Source organism: Schistocerca americana, chromosome 1 (genome assembly GCF_021461395.2).
Source record: "Schistocerca americana isolate TAMUIC-IGC-003095 chromosome 1, iqSchAmer2.1, whole genome shotgun sequence".
Lineage (NCBI taxonomy): Eukaryota > Metazoa > Arthropoda > Insecta > Orthoptera > Acrididae > Schistocerca > Schistocerca americana.
This window is the reverse complement of record NC_060119.1, coordinates 671,723,278-671,745,881: the sequence shown is the minus strand read 5'-3', so window position 1 is coordinate 671,745,881 and position 22,604 is coordinate 671,723,278. Positions and strand designations below refer to the sequence as shown.

At 37.7% G+C, this 22,604-nt stretch overlaps 1 protein-coding gene across 1 annotated transcript in view; it reads right to left on the bottom strand.

The window, feature by feature from the left end:
- The window catches only part of LOC124588796 (facilitated trehalose transporter Tret1-like), a 92,957-nt gene extending 74,825 nt beyond the window's left edge, over nucleotides 1-18,132 (bottom strand). Inside the window, exon 1 of the mRNA XM_047131500.1 lies at nucleotides 17,667-18,132. Coding sequence (XP_046987456.1) covers nucleotides 17,667-18,132 — 466 coding nt within the window. The remainder of the gene's footprint in view (nucleotides 1-17,666) is intronic.
- Nucleotides 18,133-22,604: the final 4,472 nt, after the last annotated feature.

Genomic DNA, 22,604 nt, shown 5'->3' with positions numbered 1-22,604 from the left:
ATGACCTCAGTGCCTGTTTCACTACACGTGCCAGCTGGGTTATTCTCCCAAACGCCAGTTTCTCAGAACTCTGGAGGTGGGGACTAGCACTACAATATGTCCTTCGTTCTTGCAACCCTACCTGGTATTAATTTACATTAATTTCTTCCATCTCAGCAGTTTTCACAGTGTCTACTCCTTTCTTCATTTCATTTTAGCCTTCTACTTCTTTCATTTTCGGACATGTTTATTTTCCACTGTACCCGTACCACCTCTGTTACATACAATGCATTTAGCTTTGCACTCTTATTAACTCATGCACAATGTTTTAGCAGAAATCTCTGTCTTGCATATTACCCTGTCTTCCACCTTTCAGCTCTCAGGTTTTCAAATCTCGTCCAATACAATCCCCAACAATCAGTCTGTCCTTCTCATCCCATCTGGTAAGTCTCCCCTGACATGGGGTTCTGGATGACTTTTCTGAGCTCCACCCCTTTCCATTGACCATTCTTCTATTCCAAGCCACTAGCTACGAAAGCTTGCATAAGTAAAACCTTTTGTTATGTGTGTGTTCTCCTGCCAATGCTAGGTGAATATATTTTTTAGCTATTCAATTACATTATATTGTCAAAAACTGGTTATTTTAATTGTTATATATAATTACTCAGTAATTCACACTTACGGTGTTTTGCAGAAGTTTCATGAAACCACTTTCAGACAATTTCTCAATCACTACACTCTTGAATTGTACATGGGAAAAATTGTCTAAATCTTTCTACGTGAGCTCTGATTTCTCTTATTTTATCATGATGGTCATTCTCCCTTTGTAAGCAGGAGTCAACAAAATGCTTTGTAATTCAAAGGACAAATCTGGTGAATGTAATTTTATGAAAAAATCTTGCTGTGACAAAGACAAATTTGCTTTCATGATTGTCAGCCCAACATGCTTATCATATCCATGAAACTCTCTCCCCTGTTTTATGAAAATACAATATGAGCTGCCCTTCTTTGAACCTTTTTGATGTTCTCCAACAGTCCTATCTGGTAAGGACCCCCATCATGCGGCAAAACACCTGAGGAGGACGGATAAGCATAGTGTAGGCAGTCTTTGTAGTAGTACTGCTACATTTTGACTGTTTTACTGACAAAACACAATCTTTGGCTCCCTTCTCCCACAGCATTTGCTATGTGATGGTTCCAGTTTAAGTTGTTCATAACTGTTATCCCTAGGTATCTAGTTTAATAGACAACCTTTAAATTTGTGCAATTAATCACGTAAACAAAATTTAACAGATTTTAGTACTCATGTGAGTACCTTACACTTTTTATTGTTCACAGTCAACTGCCACATTTCTCACCGTGCAGACATCTTGTTTACATCATTTGGTCTTCTGATGATTTTACTATACAGACAATCTAAGAGGGTTACTCAGGTTGTCTCCTAAATTTTGAAGGACAGCAGAGGGCCTATGCTATTTCCTCGGGGAGCCCCAGGCATAGCTTCAATTTCACTAGATGTCTCCCTGTCAATTACTATGAACTGTGATAGTTTTGAGAGGAAATTGTGAGTCCAGTTCCTCAGTTGAGATGATACTCCATAGAAACAGAGTCTGATTGGAAGCAGATTGTGAGGAATGGTGCCAAAAGCCTTCTGGAAATCTAGAAATGCAGAATCAGGTTGAAATCCTCTGTAGGTAGTACTCACTATTTTGTGCAAATAAAGAGCTAGCTGTGTTTCACAAGAATGAGGTCTTTGGTCAAAGAGTGGTACAATGCAACTCTCCAAACTATTATATCCTGAGAAAGTCTCTTCATCTCTGTGTAACTACTACAACCTACATGCTATGTTTGAGCCCTAGTCTCCCTCTAAAAGTTCTACCTCCATACTCTCCTACATGACAAAACTGGCAATTCATTGATGCCTCAGAATGTGCCCTGTCAACCAGTCCCTTCGTTTACCCATGTTGTGCCATAATATTTCTTTTTTCCCCAATCTGAGTCATTACTGCCTCATTAAGTCATAATAAAAAAGTAACCATGCAAGCATACTCCAAGAGGACAGGTTCCCATAAACCACACAGAAATAATACCAAGCAAAAATATCGGCAAATATGCTGAAATTCACAATGAAATTCCTGGTATTATGTCTTTACTGTGATTTACAAGTTACTAATATTCTTGAAATGTTCTCTAATGTTTAGTTCTTCATCACGATATCATGTACAAATTGTTAATTCTGTATACATCAACATATGTACACGTACATTTTAAAATGATCAACGAGTCAAAATTGAAAGACAAAGTAAAACAAAACATTTTGTCTAAGATAAATTGAAAGCATCAATAATAATAATTTGCCTGTTAGAGATGTGACCCACTCAAAATGTATGTGTGACACTGTTCCTGGGTCTTGTGTTGTACTAATAAAATTTTGGTACACGTCATGTCACAGCTCATTGAAAAACTGAGACACAGTTTACCAAGACATAACTCATCTGTTTGTTACCAATAAAAACTTCTATATCTACATCTACATCCATACTCTGCAAACCATTGCAAAATGCATGGCAGAAGGTACGTCCCATTGTATCAACTATTTGGAGTTTCTTCCCGTTCCATTCACATATGGAACATGGGAAGAATGACTGTTCGAATGCCTCTGTGTATGCTGTAATTATTCTATTCTTGTCCTCACAATCACTATGTAAGCACTATCATCATTTAAAGCCAGTTTTTGAAAACTTTATTAGTAGACTTTCTCAGGACAGTTTACATCTATCTTCAAGAGTCTACCAGTTCAGTTTCCTCAGCATGACTGTAGCCCTTTCCCAGGTTTCAAACAAACCAGTAACCATTTGTGTTGCCCTTCTCTGCATACAGTCAACTTCCTATCCTTACCAAGCTGCATCTATGAAATCAGAGATGTGGCTCAGCCCACAGCTCTTACTTGCCTGATTATGTGGTGAATTAAACACCACATCGGCTTGTTCATGTCCAGTAATGATGGAAGAAACAGCAAACTTTCAAATTAATTTTTTAACAAAATGACAACTTACTTACTATTATAGTTAAAATAGGAGAAGTGCACATCCTGAATTTGGCGCATAATTACTAGAAAATCAGGAGTTTAAAAGAATCAGAAATATGATACTCAGGGTGAAGAAGAAACATACTGCATATGAAACAGGCAACAAACTAATATGTCCAGAAGAATAGGAGAAAGCAACACCGGGTTTGTTGCAAGGAGAAAACACTCTCTCTCTCTCTCTCTCTCTCTCTCTCTCTCTGGCAACAGTATCAGGCAAACTTTTAACTTGTACAGTTGACATTAACAGAACTAAATACACCAAATATTTGAGGGGCGGGCTGTGAATATGGCACTGATTAGCATAGCTGCACCCAAGACCATTAGTCTGTTATTCATTAATTAACTAATTTAATTTTTTGTTTAATAGATTAACTCTAAAGTTGATTTTTTAAAAGAAAATGTTAACAGTCTCTTCAACTCCAATTAACTTCCTTTGAATCTGTTAATCATTAATTAGGTACCTACTGTTTACAACAAAAATGACATCACGTCACACGCAGAAATCATGTTCTGACATGTTCAGGAAACCATGTTCTGACAAGTTCGAGTCATGTAGGTGTGTGGCTTTGCAGGGATGATTGCATTTGATGAGAATAACTAGGTGTTGACTGTTTATTGTTGTTTGTTTCCTGAGTTTCCATTAAAGCTATATTTCCTTTACTACAAATCTGTCTAACAACATGTTGCATGTCATGTGCCCGAAATTTGTTGAAATGGAAACAGTCTGCTGTATGTTACGGTACAAGTGTTGGGGACGGAAATGTCCTGAGTGACTGTGGCACACAACATGTGCCTCAGCTTGGGCCATGAACAATGGAAACAGAGTGCAACATCCCTGTAACAGGTTTCTCATGTTATGGAATGCACCCTTGAAGAAGTTGAGAAGGAACTTCATTCACTGAGATCTCAATATTTGACAGAAAAAACTAAAATGAAATGGTGCTGGTGCCAAGGATATTTACATTACTAACTGCCAGTATTTTAGTTTATTCAGTTCTCTGTCAACAACGAGTGAACAAGTTGCACACACAACCTCACTAAGCCTTGTGAGTTAATAACAATTATGATATGTTTCTTAAGATTTTATTCATATACATGCTTAGATGCAAATGAAAATTCTCTTAATTATTCAGAGAGTACACTTTCAACCATCCTAATATCAAACAAATCTTTCTGGTTCATTGTAAAAGCTTAAATTAAAGTTCAGTTACAGTATGGCCCTGGCATGTAACTGCAATAACTAACAATACTGATATCGCCATGACAGTGGATGACTGGAAAATTGAGCAAATTCTTGACAGATAAATGTGCCAGGATTTTCTCCTCTTTGCTTATATCAAAGAAGTCCAGGAAACACGACACCTACATCCCTCCAAGTTCCATTGATAACATTACCGCAGTCATCCACTAAACCAAACACATGAGCTGAACAGCAGGCCTATGCAGAATAATTTTTTCTTACAAAGTTATTCAAATAAGCATAGTTTAGTGTAACCCATCTAGTTGTATCATGCTGCAGTCACACTGGTTTTCAAGAACACTAAATGCACTGCTCATTATTTCGAAAATGTTTTCAATTATCCATGTAACTCTTGAATGTCTGTAATTAAAAGCTCTTTTGATTGAACCTTTACTGCATCTTGTCTCAATTGGTTTCATAATACACTGTGACATAGCAAATACTTCATCAGAAACTATTACAAAGAGCATGTCTACATCACGTTCTGGTATAGGTCATTTAAGTGGTAACTGCCATGTATTTTGCTCAACAGCAGCATATAAGTTTGTGCCCAAAAGTACACCTGCATCATACATCCTTACACATGTGCATCTTCACATAAGGAAATCTATTCAAAGCATGAGCACAATACTGAAAGATCATTTATAATTGTAGTGTAAACTATCATGTTTTACTGGGGCTTGGAGAAGAATACACTTCCCATCAAGTGTGCTGATGCAGTTCAATCAATTTGGTACCTAAAAGGTAGTACACTGTTGTTAAATTATTAAACAAGTAGAAAGAATTCAGAACTATTCATTTCTTTAATTCAGTTTGTCACCATACAATAAAACACTGTAACTGCTTAAAAAACATAAAAAATATAAGCTACTATGTGTACATTTTCCCCTCCTTTTTTACACTCTGCATGACTTGCCCCAAACTGGCCTTGATGAGGATGACCCTGACAACTCACCCATAGAAGATGTAAGTGGGAATAGGGAGCCCAAAAAATCCATAGAGAGTGTAGAGTTAGAAACTGCTGCTGTAACAGGCTCATCCACAAATTCTGCACAAAAAGCAGCTCTTGTTCACAAGAAACATCAGAACAAATGTTCTCCACCAAACTCAAAATGATCTGCCCTTCAAAAAACAATTCAACCACACATACAATGAGCTCAAATAAACAGTGAATAAAAGTAGGGGTGAGAATGTGTGTTTTGAGAGTAAGTAGGTGAATCATTAAAAAAGATTTAAGACAGAAAAACTAATTCTTTGGTTCACCACAGCACCTCAACCATATTTTATCAAGGTAAGTTTCTTCCACTGTTTCTACCTGGATTCATAAGTAATGCTGGTTCATAACAAACAGCTCAATGTCCTGCTTCTCATGGGTATAATCAGCCTCATTCCAGCAATTCATTCACTAGTAACTCTCAGCTAATTGTTGCCCCCCCCCCCAACAAGCAACAGGGAACTACAATATATCTCCTTGATGCTGCATTAAATCAAGAAGATGATTACCAACTTATAAATTTATTTCCTCAAAAATTTACTTTATTTTAGGTACCATATGAAGGCACATGTATTAAAGATAAGTTACTGCTTTAGTTAATGTAAATAACTGTGGATAAAGCATTTTATAAACAGTTTCTTGTCAATGTACAATGGTGGCTATCACTTGTCGCTAAGAGCAATTGCTAGCAGTTCATCAGCTGATATTGCTTTTTTATGTTTCCTGCTTTTTGTAATGTTTGGTCGTACAAGGTTTATAAATCATCAAAATCACTTGCTGTCTTTCATACAAAATTCTCATACCCACTTTGGAGACTTACATCTCACATCAATGAGTTACAGCCTCCTTCTGGATGGCTTCTATCTAGGAAGCTTCTAATCCACCATCTCTGTCATTTCTGCCTGTTTTTTAGCAGTTCATAGTATGAGCACGCCATTACCACAAAAGCAAATTACCTGAGCTGTCCATATTCTATCAAAATTGACAAATCACTAAGAAATACTGTATCTGATTCACTGTACAAACTCCAGACCTCTATAAAATGTTGTAGATGTTACAGGTAACTTGAAACAGTAGACAAAATGGCAACATATGCTGGAACTTGTCAGGATGGAAATATAGCTTAAGCAACATTTTTCGTTACTGGATTGACTGTGAAAACTGACTCATGGAATTGGAACTGATTAAAATCTGTGGGCGCATTTAAGTGGTTACGGAAGGTTAATTTGTATCCAGATAGGGAGAACAAATACTTGTCAATTGGTAACTGTGTTTGCTTATAATTACGGCTCGCATCTCGAGCCTGATATACAGGTTAGATTAGATTAGTTTTTCATTCCATAGATCCGTGCTGAGGAGATCCTCATGGATGTGGAACATGTCAATTTATTTTGTTTTTTTTTTTTTTTTTTTTTTTGCTGAAATAACAATATTAATAGTAAGAATATATACAATATATCATTTGTTTCTATTAAAAAATTCGTCAATGGAGTAGAAGGAGTTGGCCACTAGTAAGTCTTTCAGGCTCCTCTTAAACTGATCTTTATTTGTAACTAAATTTTTTATGTTTTCTGGCGAATTATTGAAGATGAGTGTTCCTGAGAAGTGGACCCCTTTTTGAACTAAAGTAAGTGCTTTTAAGTCCTTGTGCAGATCATTTTTGTTCCTGGTATTGTATTTATGAACTGAGCTGTTTGTTGGAAAAAAAGAGATATATTACTTAGGACAAATTTCATTAAGGAGTAAATATACTGAGAGGCAGTGGTTAGTATACCCAGTTCTTTGAAGAGGTTTCTACATGACGTCCGTGAATTTACTCCACAAATAATACGTATTACACGCTTTTGGACTCCGAAAACTTTTGTTTGACTTCAAGAGTTACCCCAAAATATTATACCATATGACATTATGGAATGAAAGTAGGCAAAGTATGCAAACTTTTTCATTTTTATGTCGCCTATGTCTGCTAACACTTGAATTGCAAATACAGATTTGTTAAGGCGTTTCTGCAGTTCGGTAGTGGGCTCCTCCCAACTGAATCTATTATCAAGTTGTAATCCCAGGAATTTAAGACTGTCAACCTCTTCTATCTGCTCTTCTTCATACTGTATGCATATGCTGGGTGGAAACCTCTTACAGGTTCTGAATTGCATGCAGTAAGTCTTTTCAAAGTTTAATGTCAATGAGTTAGCTTTAAACCATTTATTAACATCCATGAAAATATCATTAGCAGATTTTTCTAGAACTACACTCGACATACTATTTATTGCAATACTTGTGTCATCTGCAAACAAAACGAACTCTGCTTCTGGCAGTGTAACTGATGAGAGATCATTAATGTACACAAGAAAAAGCAATGGCCCTAAGATGGAGCCTTGTGGGACACCACATGTAATTTCTTCCCATTCTGATGATGACTGATGACTTAATTCATTAGTCCCTTGCACTGACACCCTTTGTTTCCTGTTAGCGAGGTATGACTTGAACCATTTTGCAACACTGGCCGTGACACCATAGAATTCTAAGTTATTTAAAAGGCTGTTGTGGTTCACACAATCAAATGCCTTTGACAAATCACAGAAAATACCTGCTGTTTGTAATTTGTTATTTAATGAATTAAGTACATTTTCACTGTAGGTGTAAATAGCCTTCTCGATATCAGAACCCTTCAGAAATCCAAACTGTGTTCTGATAATATCTTATTTGTGGTCAGATGGTTGAGAAGCTGCCTGTACATTACTTTTTCTAAAATTTTTGAGAATGCTGGCAAAAGTGAAATCGGTCTGTAGTTTGATGGTATCTCTTTATCCCCTTTCTTGAATAGAGGCTAAACATCTGCATATTTTAGCCAGTCAGGAAATGTCCCAGTTATAATTGACTGGTTACACAAGTAACTTAGAATTGTACTAAACTCACAAGAACATGTCTTAATTAACTTTGTTGATATTTCATCATAACCACTAGAATGCTTTGTTTTTAAAGATTTTATTATGGAAGTTATTTCTTTTGGTGAAGTGAGTGACATATTCATGTAGCTGAAGCTATTTGTAAAGGCTAGTTTCAGATATTCAAGGGCAGTATTTACTGATCCTGACAATCCCATTCTATCAGTAATGGATATAAAGTACTTGTTAAATAGATTTGCCACACTATGCCCATCAGTTACTAATGTGTCATCCACCCTTAATGCTATTTGCTCCTGTTCCTTTCTGGTTCTACCAGTCTCCTCTTTCACTAAATCCCAAAGATTGCTCATGCTAAAACAACCTGAAAGCTCCAAAATGAACTGAAATAACTGCAGTAGAAGGACTGGGATCGGAATATGGGAAACTTAGGCAGGCTGGAGATGAATATATATTGGATGAGCTTGAAATGTTTTTTAATAAAATCACATTGATTAAATTAATATTAACCCAAACACTGTTAGCAACAAATTACCTGTTTTAAAATTTTGTACATGACTGTAACAGCAACTGTAGGATGAAATCTTCTGTAGAAATGATGGACAGCCAATCAGTTGCAAAATGGAAGGTTTATTAAAATTTCTTTACTGTGGTTTCAACATCTTCTTCAGAATGAAATGTTAACAACTGGATGACATTTTGTGGCAGAGGTGCGTTAAAACATAGCTGAAAGGTGTCAGCAAACATGAAAATCACCTCCATAATTATTAAAACATGCAGAACATAGTTGTTGGCATTTGGTATTTCCTCACCAATGTACAGCTAGTGGAATAAACAAAATCTCTGTTTCTTAGTGACAAGTACAATAGCAGCCTTTCTTATGCTAATCTATAGGGGGGCTAAGCAGTATTGAGAGCTATGGAGATCACTGGTTCTAATGGGGCTAAGAGTATTGATGTTTCTGTTCAGTGTTCAAAATGGCTCTGAGCACTATGGGACTCAACATCTGAGGTCATCAGTCCCCTAGAACTTAGAACTACTTAAACCTAACTAACCTAAAGACATCACACACATCCATGCCCAAGGCAGGATTCGAACCTGCGACCGTAGCGGACGCGCTGTTCCAGACTGAAGCGCCTAGAACCGCTCGACCACATCGGCCGGCCTGTCCAGTGTTCATTTTTGACTGTCATCATGGAAGTCTTTACACTATTCCTTATTTAGAATTCTAATATAAAAGCAAACATTCTAGTTATTTTGTCAAGAAGATGAATGTCGAGTAATTTCAAGCTAGGAGGTAATTCCAAATATTATACAAGATAAACCACAGGAAAGGAAATTCATTTGTATTACCCACTCTACCTATATCATTACAAGCTCTGTAATACAGACTTTATTTTTTCAAGATATGAAAAGTTAATTAAGAATAACAGGTGTATTATTGCAGTATGAATACAACAAACATGTTAATTTCTAAGAGGGATCATATTATTCTAGCAATTCTGTTCGTTCTTTGTAATTGCCTATGTCGAGAAACTCAGTAACCCATCTGGTGTGATCTCAACTTCCTCTTTGTTTCCCTCTTCTTCCATAATTTTATCCTTAATGTGTCAAGTCCACTGCATGGAACCAAATGCAATAAAATGACCCATGGTACACCTTCTAAGATCAATCGTATTTCTAATTCAAGAATTGTAAAATGTTATTTCACCTGTCCAAAACAGTGTTCAATTATATCATATTCCTCAGTAATGCATTTGTTGTGAGCTGTTTGTTCCGCAGTTAGGCTTAATCTATATCACTTACGGCATGGACTTACCTTCATAGTCGCGGGTGTTATTGAATTTAGCATATGTTAAAATTCAGAAGCAAGTAAAAAACCTATACTTTTTTGTTTTCTCCAAAAAAAATTCCTCCCCCAAGATACATGCCTCCAAAGATGACACTGTGAACACCATTTTGAAGATGTGAATTTCAGAAAAATTTATAAAATGTTGTAGCTCTGTAACAGTTCTAGATATTTTTTTGGAGTTTCTTTTTTATTTGACAGATAATTGTTTACGATTACAATGGTATCCTCCATTTGGACATGCCTATCAAAGTTCATTTACTGTCGCCTTTTAATTATTTTTTTTTATAATTTACAAAAAAAAAAAAAATTGTTTTCAAAAATGCCAATCCAGAAAAGTTAGATTTTTTTTCTGTTGATCAGTACTGTGTAGTACTATATTCTCTGCAAAGGAGAGCTTCCTCTTTCAAGTTGGACAGGTATTATTTTAAAAAAAATCATTATTTTTAACTTTCAAGGATAATGTACACTATGTGATGAAAAGTATCTGGATACCTGGCTGACAATGACTTACAAGCTCGTGCACCCTCCATCGGTAATGCAGGAATTCAATATGGTGTTGGCCCACCATTAGCCTTGATGAACACTTCCACTTTCACAGGCATACGTTCAGTCAGCTGCTGGAAGGTTTCTTGGGGAATGGCAGCCCATTATTCACAGAGTGCTGCACTAAGGAGAGGTGTTGATGTCCGTCAGTGAGGTCTGGCACAAAGTCAGCGTTCCAAAACATCGCAAAGGTGTTCTGTAGGATTCAGGTCATGACCCTGTGCAGGCCAGTCCAGTAAAGGGATGTTATTGTTGTCTAACCACTCTACCACAGGCTGTGCATTATGAACAGGTGATCGATAGTGTTGAAAGATGCAATTGAAGCCCCAAATTGCTCTTCAACAGTGTGAAGCAAGAAGGTGCTTAAACCATCAATGTAGGTCTATGCAGTGATAGTGCCATGCAAAACAACAAGGGGTGCAAGCCCTGTCCACTAAAAACATGACCACACTGTAACACCACTGCCTCTGAATTTTACTATTAGCACTACACACACTCGGAGATGACGTTCACCGGGCATTTGCCATACCCACACCCTGCCATCGGATCACCACATAGTGTACCATAATTCATCATGCCACTCAATGTTTTTCTACCATTCAATCGTCCAATGTTTACGCTCCTCACACCAAGCGAGGTATTGTTTGGCATTTACCAGCGTGATGTGAGGATGATGAGCAGCAGCTTAACCATGAAATGTGAGTTATCTCACCTCCTGCCTCACTGTCATAGTACTTGCAGTGGATCCTGATGCAGTTTGGAATTCCTGTGTGGTGGTCTGGATAGATGTCTGCCTATTACACATTACGACCCTCTTCAACTGTCGACAGCCTCTGTCAGTCAACAGACGAGGTCAGCCTATATGGTTTTGTGCTGTACGTGTTCCTTCACATTTCCACTTCACTATCAGATTGGAAACAGTGGCCCAAGGGATGCTAAGGAGTGTGAAAATCTCACATACAGGCATATGACACAAGCTACACCCAAATACCTGACCATGTTCGAAATCCGTGAGTTCCGCGGAGCACCCCATTCTGTTCCCTCACAATGTCTAATGACTACTGAGGTCACTGACATGGAGCATCTGGCAGTAGGTGGCAGCACAATGCACCTAATACAAGAAACATGTTTTTGGGGGTGTCTGGATACTTTGATCACATAGTGTATGTCTTCACTGAAGTTGTTTCTTACTATTTTCTTTGTTACAATGTTTATTTCCATTGTCTCTGTTGCAGTTACTTCTTATCACTTTCATTGTTGCAGATATTTCTTACATTTGTTGTAGTTTCTTGTCAGTTTCTTTGTCATGGTTGCTCACTGCAGGTTTATGTATTGGAGTTGTCCAGTACTAATTTTCTTACCGGAGAGGCTTCTAAGAAATTTGAGACCATCCAGTGAGTTCTGTGTTTTCATGAGGAATTTGCCAGTTGACACAGTTGCAGGTTTTGTGAAAAATACTGTTTGAAATGTCTTCTGACTGGAGCCACAGGTGAGTAAAGTGTACTGATTATTTGCATCTCCATAAAAGAGTGATATATAAGACAAGCAAAAAACTGAATTTGGTCAGTTTGGGAATAAGTGTTCTGATATGAAGACTCTATTTTTTTGCATCATTAGAGGAAGAATTAAATACTCTGAATCAGTCAACTACAGAAGTAGGTGATAGTCCTGTTAAGAAACCATGGTCTGTGAAGTCAAGTCATAAGCTCTATGCATCAAGAAAGTGTAGAGAAATTACTGAAGCTATGGATGAATATACTACAGCAAAACTGACCACACCCTTCAAAGTAGAAATTCCATCTTGATAAGAAAATGAACCAAAGCACTCTTGCACCTCTCACCAGGAATTTTTCATGAATATCAATTCAGTTGTTGAATATTGTGCATCCTACAGTGAAAAGGTGCAAGTTTTAACTATTATTCCAGAGACATTTTCAAATAAAACAATTTTGAACCATGTTCCATCAGTATCAAAGTACATAGTAGACAAATCAAGAAATGTGAGGTCTGTAAAAGGAGTCTTTGGAAGACCAGATCCCTATTATGGCCATCCTGTAGAAGCAGCTCAAGTTCAAATAGTGCAGTCATTTTATCTGGAAAATAAATGGGACTGTTCTCGCCAGAGTGCCAACTAAAAAGACACTGTAACTGTAACAGTTGAAGGTCAAAAAGTTGTGAAAGTGAATAGGTACATGACTCGCAGTATTAAAGAAACTTTTGCAATTTATAAGAGCAACTATATGACTTTACACATTGGAAGATCAAAAATTTTATGCACTACAACGTAAGTGGGTAGCTTCACATCCACCTACAGATGTCTGTTTATGTGTGTACTGCATGAATTTTGAACTTTGTGAGATAACTTTGAAGAACTTACTGGAGCATGTGACATATGACACCTTGGTTGGGTGTGTGAAGTCATTAGCAGTCTGCGACGTAAAGCGAGAGACTTGTTTCTTTCAAGAATGTGGTGACTGCCTTGGAAAGGTACGACTGTCTTTACAGATACTTGGCCAGGAAGATGTAGCAGACAACTCTGCAGAAATTACATATGCCACATGGGAGGAAAATAAACTAATTAAGAAAACTGTTGCCTTTCAGTTTCATTGATGAACTTAGTAAATGGTCAGTGAAAGCAGTAACACACCAGCATCTGAAGAAATAGGAACAATAACACATTGTAGAAGTGAAAGGGTGTGTACAGGCTGAAGAACTATGTTTAATGCTTCACTTTGATTTTGCTGAGAACTGGTCTCTAATTCTCCCACAAGAAGTACAAGGGTATCACTGGAGTGATGACCAGGTTTCAATTTTTAGAGGAGTGACATATTTTCAAAACAAGACCACAATTGTTTCAGTTGTAAGTGATAACACAGGATGCTTTTCTAGCAATGCACAAAGTTCTTCAACTGCAAACAGGGACAGAGAAGATCATCATTATTTCTGACGGTTCTTGTAGTCATTTTAAAAATTGTTACCAGCTGTTTGAATTGAGTAAGTCGCTTGTGCCAACTGACTCGGATACAGCGCTACTGGTCAAGGGAAGGTGCCTTGTGATGGTGTAGGAGGCCTGCTGAAGCACCATGCTACAAAACATAATCTTTCCAGACCAAATACTTCTGTGATTCAGAATGCTGAGGATTTTATGAGAGTTGTGAAATCTTACACATCCACAGCCCTAATTCTTTTGTCCACAGAGGAAATTGAAGAGTTCTGTGAGCAGAAAAAAGAAGAATGGTCCAAACAAACTACTCCTGAGAAAGGAATTCAGAAGACACATTTTTGGACTCACAGTGATGGACGAACTCATATTGCACACACTTTAAAGAGCAAGAAAGAAGAAATTCCATTCGTTTGGCCAACACCTCAGAAACAGCAGGATAATATTCGGATTCACAACCTGAGAAGGGAGATGTTTGTGGCATATGACTGTAACTGGTGGATTGCAGAGATTGTAGACATCATTAATGAGTTAAATGAAATTGTAGTGAACTTTATGCTACCACATGGACCAGCTGATGGATATAGGTTTAGAGCTGAAGGACAGCAACAACACCATCAATGCTCACTTTCTGTTCACAATGTTTTGAAGACTGTAAGTCCTCCAGTTCCTATTGGTTCAACAGGAACGAATCACTTTATATCAAAGGAAGATATTGAAGCAGTGGAATACATTTTTAGTTCATTGACTGGCTAATTTCAGTACAAAACAGAGTGCACAGAAGTTGTATAAACTGAAACCTTTAAGTCTTTGGACCTCTCACATACATTTTGGAACCATTTAAAATGCTTGAAAAATGAGTCTCTTACTCATCTTTCAAAACTAAAATTATGTTAAATAAGGCTAGGTTTTGATTTTTTATGAGCCTGTTATGTGATAATGTGGTAATAAAACAGGTTTTATGTAAAGCAAAAATTTCAATTATTTATAAAACCTGTTCAGCCTAACTGTGGAAGCTCTCCTTTTCGAGAATGTAGAACTATATGGTACTAATCAACAGAAAAAAAAAATCAAAATTTTATGGATTGGCATTTTTGAAAAAAAAAAATCCCATAAATTATAAAAAAAGTTCAAAACGCTATAATAAAATAACTTTGACAGATAAGTTCAAATGAAGGATTTCTTTGTAATCATGAAGCAATTATCTTTCAAATAAAAAACTTATCTAGAACTGCTACAGAGATACACCCTTTTAAAATTTTTTCCAAAATTTGCATCTTCAAAGTGGAGGTCTGTATCTTGGAGCAGAAATTTTTTTGGAGGAAACAAAAAAATACGTGTTCCTTATTTAGTCCTTCATTTTAACATATCCTAAATTCAATAACATTTGAGACTATGAAGGTAAGATTTTTTCCTAGCCTGCCTGAATTGATACGGACTATGCCTATAGGACTCTTGTAAGAAATCATAAGCTATGGTACAGTTCCATAACTGGCATTTCCAAGAACACAAATGTTTGCACTAAAGAAAGCTACGACTCTGCATCCACTTGGGAACCATTTCACTGCTCTGCAAGTAACTTGGATGTTAAGTCTGGCACCTTTTATCTGTTAATGTATTTCCTGCCATGTTTACGTGGGTTTTTTAGCTAATGGATGTTTGCAGTCGACTGTCTCAGCATCAGGGAATGTACAGCATTCTTACCATCTGGTCTTGACCATTTCAAGAGCAATTGTAGTCATATGAAATTTGATCAAATCCAATTCCAAAAGATATCTGATACTCTGCTCAGTGAAACTCCAATCTCATCTGCAACATCACATTGAAAAGCTGGATCTCCAATTTTTTATCAAGAGATCCTCACCTTCTGTTAGCATTTAGGGTTCCATATCTTGGTTCTGTTATTTCAGCAATGAAACAATCACTAAGCCATTTTACATGTTCTTTCATTTATCCCTGCAGCGTTTCTTTAACTGATTTGTCCTCAGCTGGTGGAAATGAATTTCCTATGAAAGTCGCAGCATAAGTGACATTTGAAATACACGTTTATTGCTATGGAACCGAACCTGGGCTCAGTTTCAAGCTGCAACTCACTTTTTTTAATACTATCCATTTAATGCTCACTGTTTACATTTTATACTTGCAGGTAGTTGGATAAGGTACATTTTGTGATCACTTTTTCGCATCTTTATCCACATGGTTTGATAATACATTCATTAGGTTTGTTTCTACCAGGAACAGCACGCTCCATGAATGTGTTAAAGAGGTACAAGGTAGGAGGAAGGGCAGCATTGACCATAAATTTTTAATCTGTTTATTGCAGATCAATTTCAACTACTATTTTGCTATTTTCAGTGCTACACGAATGTAAGAATATACTGAGAATCAGCCATTAAAATATAAAGCAAAATCAGATAATAAATACTTCACCTTGTAAACCATAAATTTACATACCAATTATATCCAGGTCAAGATGATACATGGTAAATAAGATCACATGTGGTGCCAGATTGACATTACAGATTATATAGCATCTGTCCATCCCTGAAGGATGATGGTGTAGCGTAGTTGGTTCAGACCTTGCAACATCTGCTATGGCTGAAAAGTCCCACTCAAGAGTGGCAGTCTCTAATGCAGTTTTGGCACTTGAAATGTGAAGGACTTCCACCAGAGGCCACTCTCTCCTTCCGTTTTGCCTTCTTCCTGATGTCTTCTTGCATGCATTCATTCTCTGCAAGCTCAACCCCATTGCACACAGCTCATCGCCACCTGACACGGTCACCAGATGTATTTTCCCACTGACTTGCATCGATGCAGGCCTTGGTCAGATCTCTCTAGCAGACATCCTTGAAGTGAAGGTGCGGTCTTCCTACTGGCCTCACACCCTCCCAAAGTTCTCCATGCAGCACTTTTTTTTGGTATTCGCTTAGGATCCATGTGCCTGACATATCCCAGCCACCTTAAGATCTTGGTGGCTCAGGAGTGCATGAATGCTGGTTGTGCTTGTGAGCTGTAACACTCCAGTGTTGGATACTCAATCCTTCCAAGAGGTCTGAAGGATCCTCCAGAGACAACAAAGATGAAAGCTGTTCACTCGGGATTCGTGTTTAGCAAGAGTTGTCCATGTCTCACAACTATACAAAAGGGGGCTGATAACACAACCGTTATATACTTGCAATTCAGTATTTAATGTGAGTAGTCCATTGTTTCATATTATTTCAATCTACCAATGATAGCCAATGCTTTTGCAATTCTGTTGGTAATCTCAGTGTCCACAGACAAGTTGCTACATATTGTAGATCCCAAGTAGGTAAAAACATCAACTAGGTGGACAGGATTGCTGTCATTGTTGATGGATGGAAGGTTGGTGGTGCCCTGCACCATGATCTTGGCCTTTTGGAGGTCGATGGTTAAGAACAAATTTTCCACATGCATGTGATAACTTGTTGATTAGATACTGCAGCTCATCCTCTGAGTTTGCTACCAGAGCTGCATCATCTGCATATAACAACTCACGAATAACAATTGTATTGACTTTGGTCTTGGCCTTGAGACAGGAAATGTTGAAGAGATTTCCATCAGACCTTGTATGTAAATACACTTTCTCCTCACAGTCTTCAAAAGCAAATCTCAGCAGAAGGGAAAAGAAAATGCCAAATAGAGTAGGAGTTAACACCCCCCCCCCCCCCCTGCTTTACACCACTATTTACAGGGAATGATTCCAATGTTTTGTCATTGAAACATACTGTTGCATTTTCTCATGGAAAGAGACAGTTATTCATAGTAGTTTAGGTGGGCATCCAATCTTCTGCAGCAACTTAAAGAGACCAATTCTGCTCGCTAAATCAAATGCTTTGACGAGGTCAATAAAATCAATATATAGTGGTCTCTGCTGCTCATGGCACTACTCTTGCAGTTGTCGTACATAAAAAATCATGTCCACAATTGATCGGCCAGGTCTGAAGCCGCATTGAGATTCTTGGTAGATTCTGGATGCTAGGAATTGCAGTCATGTTAGGATGACTCTTCTCAGCTACACTCAACAGTGAAATGCCTCGATAATTGTTGCAATCACTTCTGTCTCCCTTCCGCTTATACAAAGTAACAATCTTCAAATTTTGCACACTTGGAGGGATGTAGCCTTCTTCCCAGATGGTTGTGAGAGGTGAATGTAGGTGCTGTAGAAAGACAGGCTTGTTATATTTAATTATCTCTGCAGGGATCTCATATTCATCTGGAGCCTTTCCAATAGCTAGGCTATCTATCGCTCTGCCACGTTCTTCCATAGTGGGCACTGCATCAAGCTCTTGTTTGATGGCATCAGGTGCATCCTTTCTTACTTCATTTTCAACTGCATACAGCTTGAGGTAGTGTTCAAACCAGCACTCCACCTGCTTGCCTTCATCAGTAATAACTTCTCCTATTTTTCTGACAAGTGGACCTTGGACCTGCTTTCTTAATACCATTGTACATTGCCTTAATGTCCCCAGAACCAGCAACTTTCTGTATATCTGCACATAAGTTTCACCAGTAGTTATTTGCGCATTTCCTAGATGTTTGTTGCGCCATGTTCTTTGCTTCTTGCCAGTCATCCTGAGTTCTTCCATTTGGGTTACTTTTATAAGCAGGTAGGGTTTTCTGTTTGCCTCAATGACTGGTTCATCTCCTCCAAATTTTGCTCATACCAGTTCTTTTTTCTATTCTCTTTCATTTGATAGGGCAATACTGATGAGTTGTGGACGATGCCAGAAAGTTGTGCCCATTTGTTATCAATATTCCTTTCTGATTGTCCATTTCTTGATAAATCACTGTCAAAACTACTGGAAAATTATTCTTTTTGTTGTGGCCTATGAACATGATACGTGTTGGTCTGCAGTTGATCTCTCTGTTTAGCGTGGTGATATTTCTTAGGAGTGAACCTCAGTCTGCTTGCCACCAAAGCATGTTCAGTGTTGCAGTCAGCACTATGATAGCTGCATGTCAGTAGGATATTTTTTTAGATCTGTATGCCTAGCTATGACAAAATCAAGTTGGTGCCTGTGATGAGAGTGGGGGTGTCTCCAGGACACCTTGTGTCGATCTTTAGCCTGGAAATATGTGTTTGTGATACACAGACCATGAAAGCAGCATACTTCTAGCAGTCTTTGGCCATTATTGTTTATTCTTCCCACTCCATGATAATCCAGGAAAGTCAGCCACATGTCACTGTCTGACCCAACTCGAGCATTAAAGTCACCTAGAATATATAGTGACTCTGAGCCAGGTACTTTGGCTATTCTGTCACTGAGTAAATCACAAAACAGATCCTTCTCTTCTACGCTGGATGATTCATGGTAAATAAAATCACATATGGTGCCACATTGACATTACAGATAACAAACAAACTGAGCTTGCTGTTTACATTTCCATGCAAATATCTCAGAATGTGATGTCAACAGTAACCTGTGTCCTCTTTATTACTGTAACTTGTACATTACTTTTTTTCCAACGTTATTTAAAAAAATCTAGTATGTTTACATAAAATTACAATGACATCCTTAAATACCAAAATACATTTGGTAATTATGATGAAACCACAAGAAAAAAGCCATACATTATGGATACATATCACACACTGTGTGCATAATTATTATCCCTTCCAACTTTGCTTACACTACAAAAAGTAACTTACATGGTTGTCAAATATGAACCAGTGTTACAACCTCAAGGCAGTACAACATATAAACTGAGTTACAAAAACTTACCATTGAACATGTGAGATTTGAAAAATCAAATTTTGCTGGCATCTTGGTGACATTGGGCATGATCCTCCTGATCTGACCTCGCAAACTGAAGCTGTTGCATACAGAGAATAAGGGAAGATTTTTGGATCTCCTTGAGGAAATGGAGATATTTTGCTGTCAGAGATCTCCCTATCCCACCATGCTCAATGACTAGGTGGCAATGGGAAGAACCCAGTTCTGGAAGCACTGCAAATCCACATAGTTAACAAAAATAAGTGGTTTTCAGAGGTTCAAAGGACATGCAACATGGCTTTATGTAGTGATGTACTATGGTTCATTAAGTGGGGACAAAATTCATAGCTCATGAAACAAGCCATTTTTCCAGTAGGCACTGACAGTGTATGCATCTTTGTTATTATTAACACCAAACCAAGTCACACATGTTTCCATAATAAACACTAGTAAGTTTCTATATTTTTTACTGCCTTGATATTGTAACCCTGGTTCAGACTTGACAACCACGTAAGTTACTTTTCATAATGTAAGCAAAGTTGGGAGAAATCATTATGCACTCAGTGTGACATGTATCCATAATGTATAACTCGTTTTTTTAATATTAGTGGTGATTGTAGTTTTTATACAATAACAAGTGTTATTGTTATTTCAATTTGCGACACTGACAAGTGGATTCTTCCTTTAAGTTCTAACAAAATTACCAAATGTATGCTAGTATTCAAAGATGCCACTGTAATGTTATCTAAAGCTACGCAATTTTATTTTCCAAATATTTAAAAAAAATTAGTATACAAGCAACAGTAACAAACAGGGTGCTAGTTTCTACTGACATCACATACCGTGTATTGCTTCAAGAATTTCAGAGTAAATTCTAGAACCATTCGGCCTTCCACCGTTTTGAATACCCGATATTTTAGAGGTGAGTGGGAGAAATGAATACACCCTGCTGTGCATCGCCTGTTTGTATAGAGAGAGAGAGAGAGAGAGAGAGAGAGAGAGAGAGATGGACCTGACAGCTGAATGGCAGCAGACAAGTACCTGCTGTACGGTCCACAGAGTCTCCATGTACGGATCTAGAAGAACAAGGAAACTTTATGTAGTATTCTGAGCTCTTAAGTGCCTCTTTTGATTGTAAAAAGACTAATGAACAATTGAATATAGATTTCTATGTTCATTCATGTATTGGACTCGTTTGAGACCACAGACTTCTGAATTACTTCAAATCTTGGCTATGAACGAAGCAAGACACATATATGCTGTTTGAATACGTGTAAATGAGTAATGTTTAAGGAATAAGTTAGCTTGCAGAAGTTATTGCCTGTGAAAGTTGAAAATACATAGTGACTGAACTGAGAAGTATTTTACGAGTATCAAAATTATTTCAAGGATAGAGAAGTGTTGTTGTTGTTGTTGTTGTGGCCTTCAGTCCTGAGACTGGTTTGATCCAGCTCTCCGTGCTACTCTATTCTGTGTAAGCTTCTTCATCTCTGCAACCTACATCCTTCTGAATCTGCTTAGTGTATTCATCTCTTGGTCTCCCTCTACGAATTTTACCCTCCACGCTGCCCTCCAATACTAAACTGGTGATCCCTTGATGCCTCAGAACATGTCCTACCAACCGATCCCTTCTTCTAGTCAAGTTGTGCCACAAACTTCTCTTCTCCCCAGTCCTATTCAATACTTCTTCATTAGTTATGTGATCTACCCATCTGATCTTCAGCACTCTTCTGTAGCACCACATTTCGAAAGCTTCTATTCTCTTCTTGTCCAAACTATTTATCATCCATGTTTCGCTTCCATACATGGCTACACTCCATACAAATACTTTCAGAAACGACTTCCTGACACTTAAATCTATACTCGATGTTAACAAATTTCTCTTCTTCAGAAATGCTTTCCTTGCCATCGCCAGTCTACATTTTATATCCTCTCTACTTTGGCCATCATCAGTTATTTTGCTCCCCAAATAGCAGAACTCCTTTACTACTTTAAGTGTCTCATTTCCTAATCTAATTCCCTCAGCATCACCTGACTTAATTCGACTACATTCCATTTTGCTTTTGTTGATGTTCATCTTATATCCTCCTTTCATGACACTATCCATTCCATTCAACTGCTCTTCCAAGTCCTTTGCTGTCTCTGACAGAATTACAATGTCATCAGCGAACCTCAAAGTTTTTATTTCTTCTCCATGGATTTTAATACCTACTCCGAATTTTTCTTTTGTTTCCTTTACTGCTTGCTCAATATACAGATTGATCAACATCGGAGAGAGGCTACAACCCTGTCTCACTCCCTTCCCATCCACTGCTTCCCTTTGATGTCCCTCGACTCTTATAACTGCCATCTGGTTTCTGTACAAATTGTAAATAGCCTTTCGCTCCCTGTATTTTACCCCTGCCACCTTCAGAATTTGAAAGAGAGTATTCCAGTCAACATTTTCAAAAGCTTTCTCAAAGTCTACAAATGCTAGAAATGTAGGTTTGCCTTTCCTTAATCTAGCTTCTAAGATAAGTCGTAGGGTCAGTATTGCCTCACGTGTTCCAATATTTCTATGGAATCCAAACTGATCCCTGAGGTTGGCTTCTACTAGTTTTTCCATTCATCTGTAAAGAACTCGTGTTAGTATTTCACAACCGTGACTTATTAAACTGATAGTTCAGTAATTTTCACATCTATCAACACCTGCTTTCTTTGGGATTGGAATTATTATATTCTTCTTGAAGTCTGAGGGTATTTCACCTGTCTCATACATCTTGCTCACCAGATGGTAGAATTTTGTCAGGACTGGCCCTCCCAAGGCTGTCAGTAGTTCTAATGGAATGTTGTCTACTCCCGGAGCTTTGTTGCGACTCAGGTCTTTCAGTGCTCTGTCAAACTCTTCCAGCAGTATCATATCTCCCATTTCATCTTCATCTACATCCTCTTCCATTTCCATAATATTGTCCTCAAGAACATTGCCCTTGTATAGACCCTCTATATACTCCTTCCACCTTTCTGCTTTCCCTTCTTTGCTTAGAACTGGGTTTCCATCTGAGCTCTTGATAATCATACAAGTGGTTCTCTTTTCTCCAAAGGTCTCTTTAATTTTCCTGTAGGCAGTATCTATCTTACCTCTAGTGAGATAAGCCTCTACATCCTTACATTTGTCGTCTAGCCATGCTTGCTTAGCCATTTTGCACTTCCTGTCGATCTCATTTTTGAGACGTTTGTATTCCTTTTTGCCTTCTTCATTTACTGCATTTTTATATTTTCTCCTTCCATCAATTAAATTCAATATTTCTTCTGTTACCCAAGGATTTCTACTAGCCCTCGTCTTTTTACCT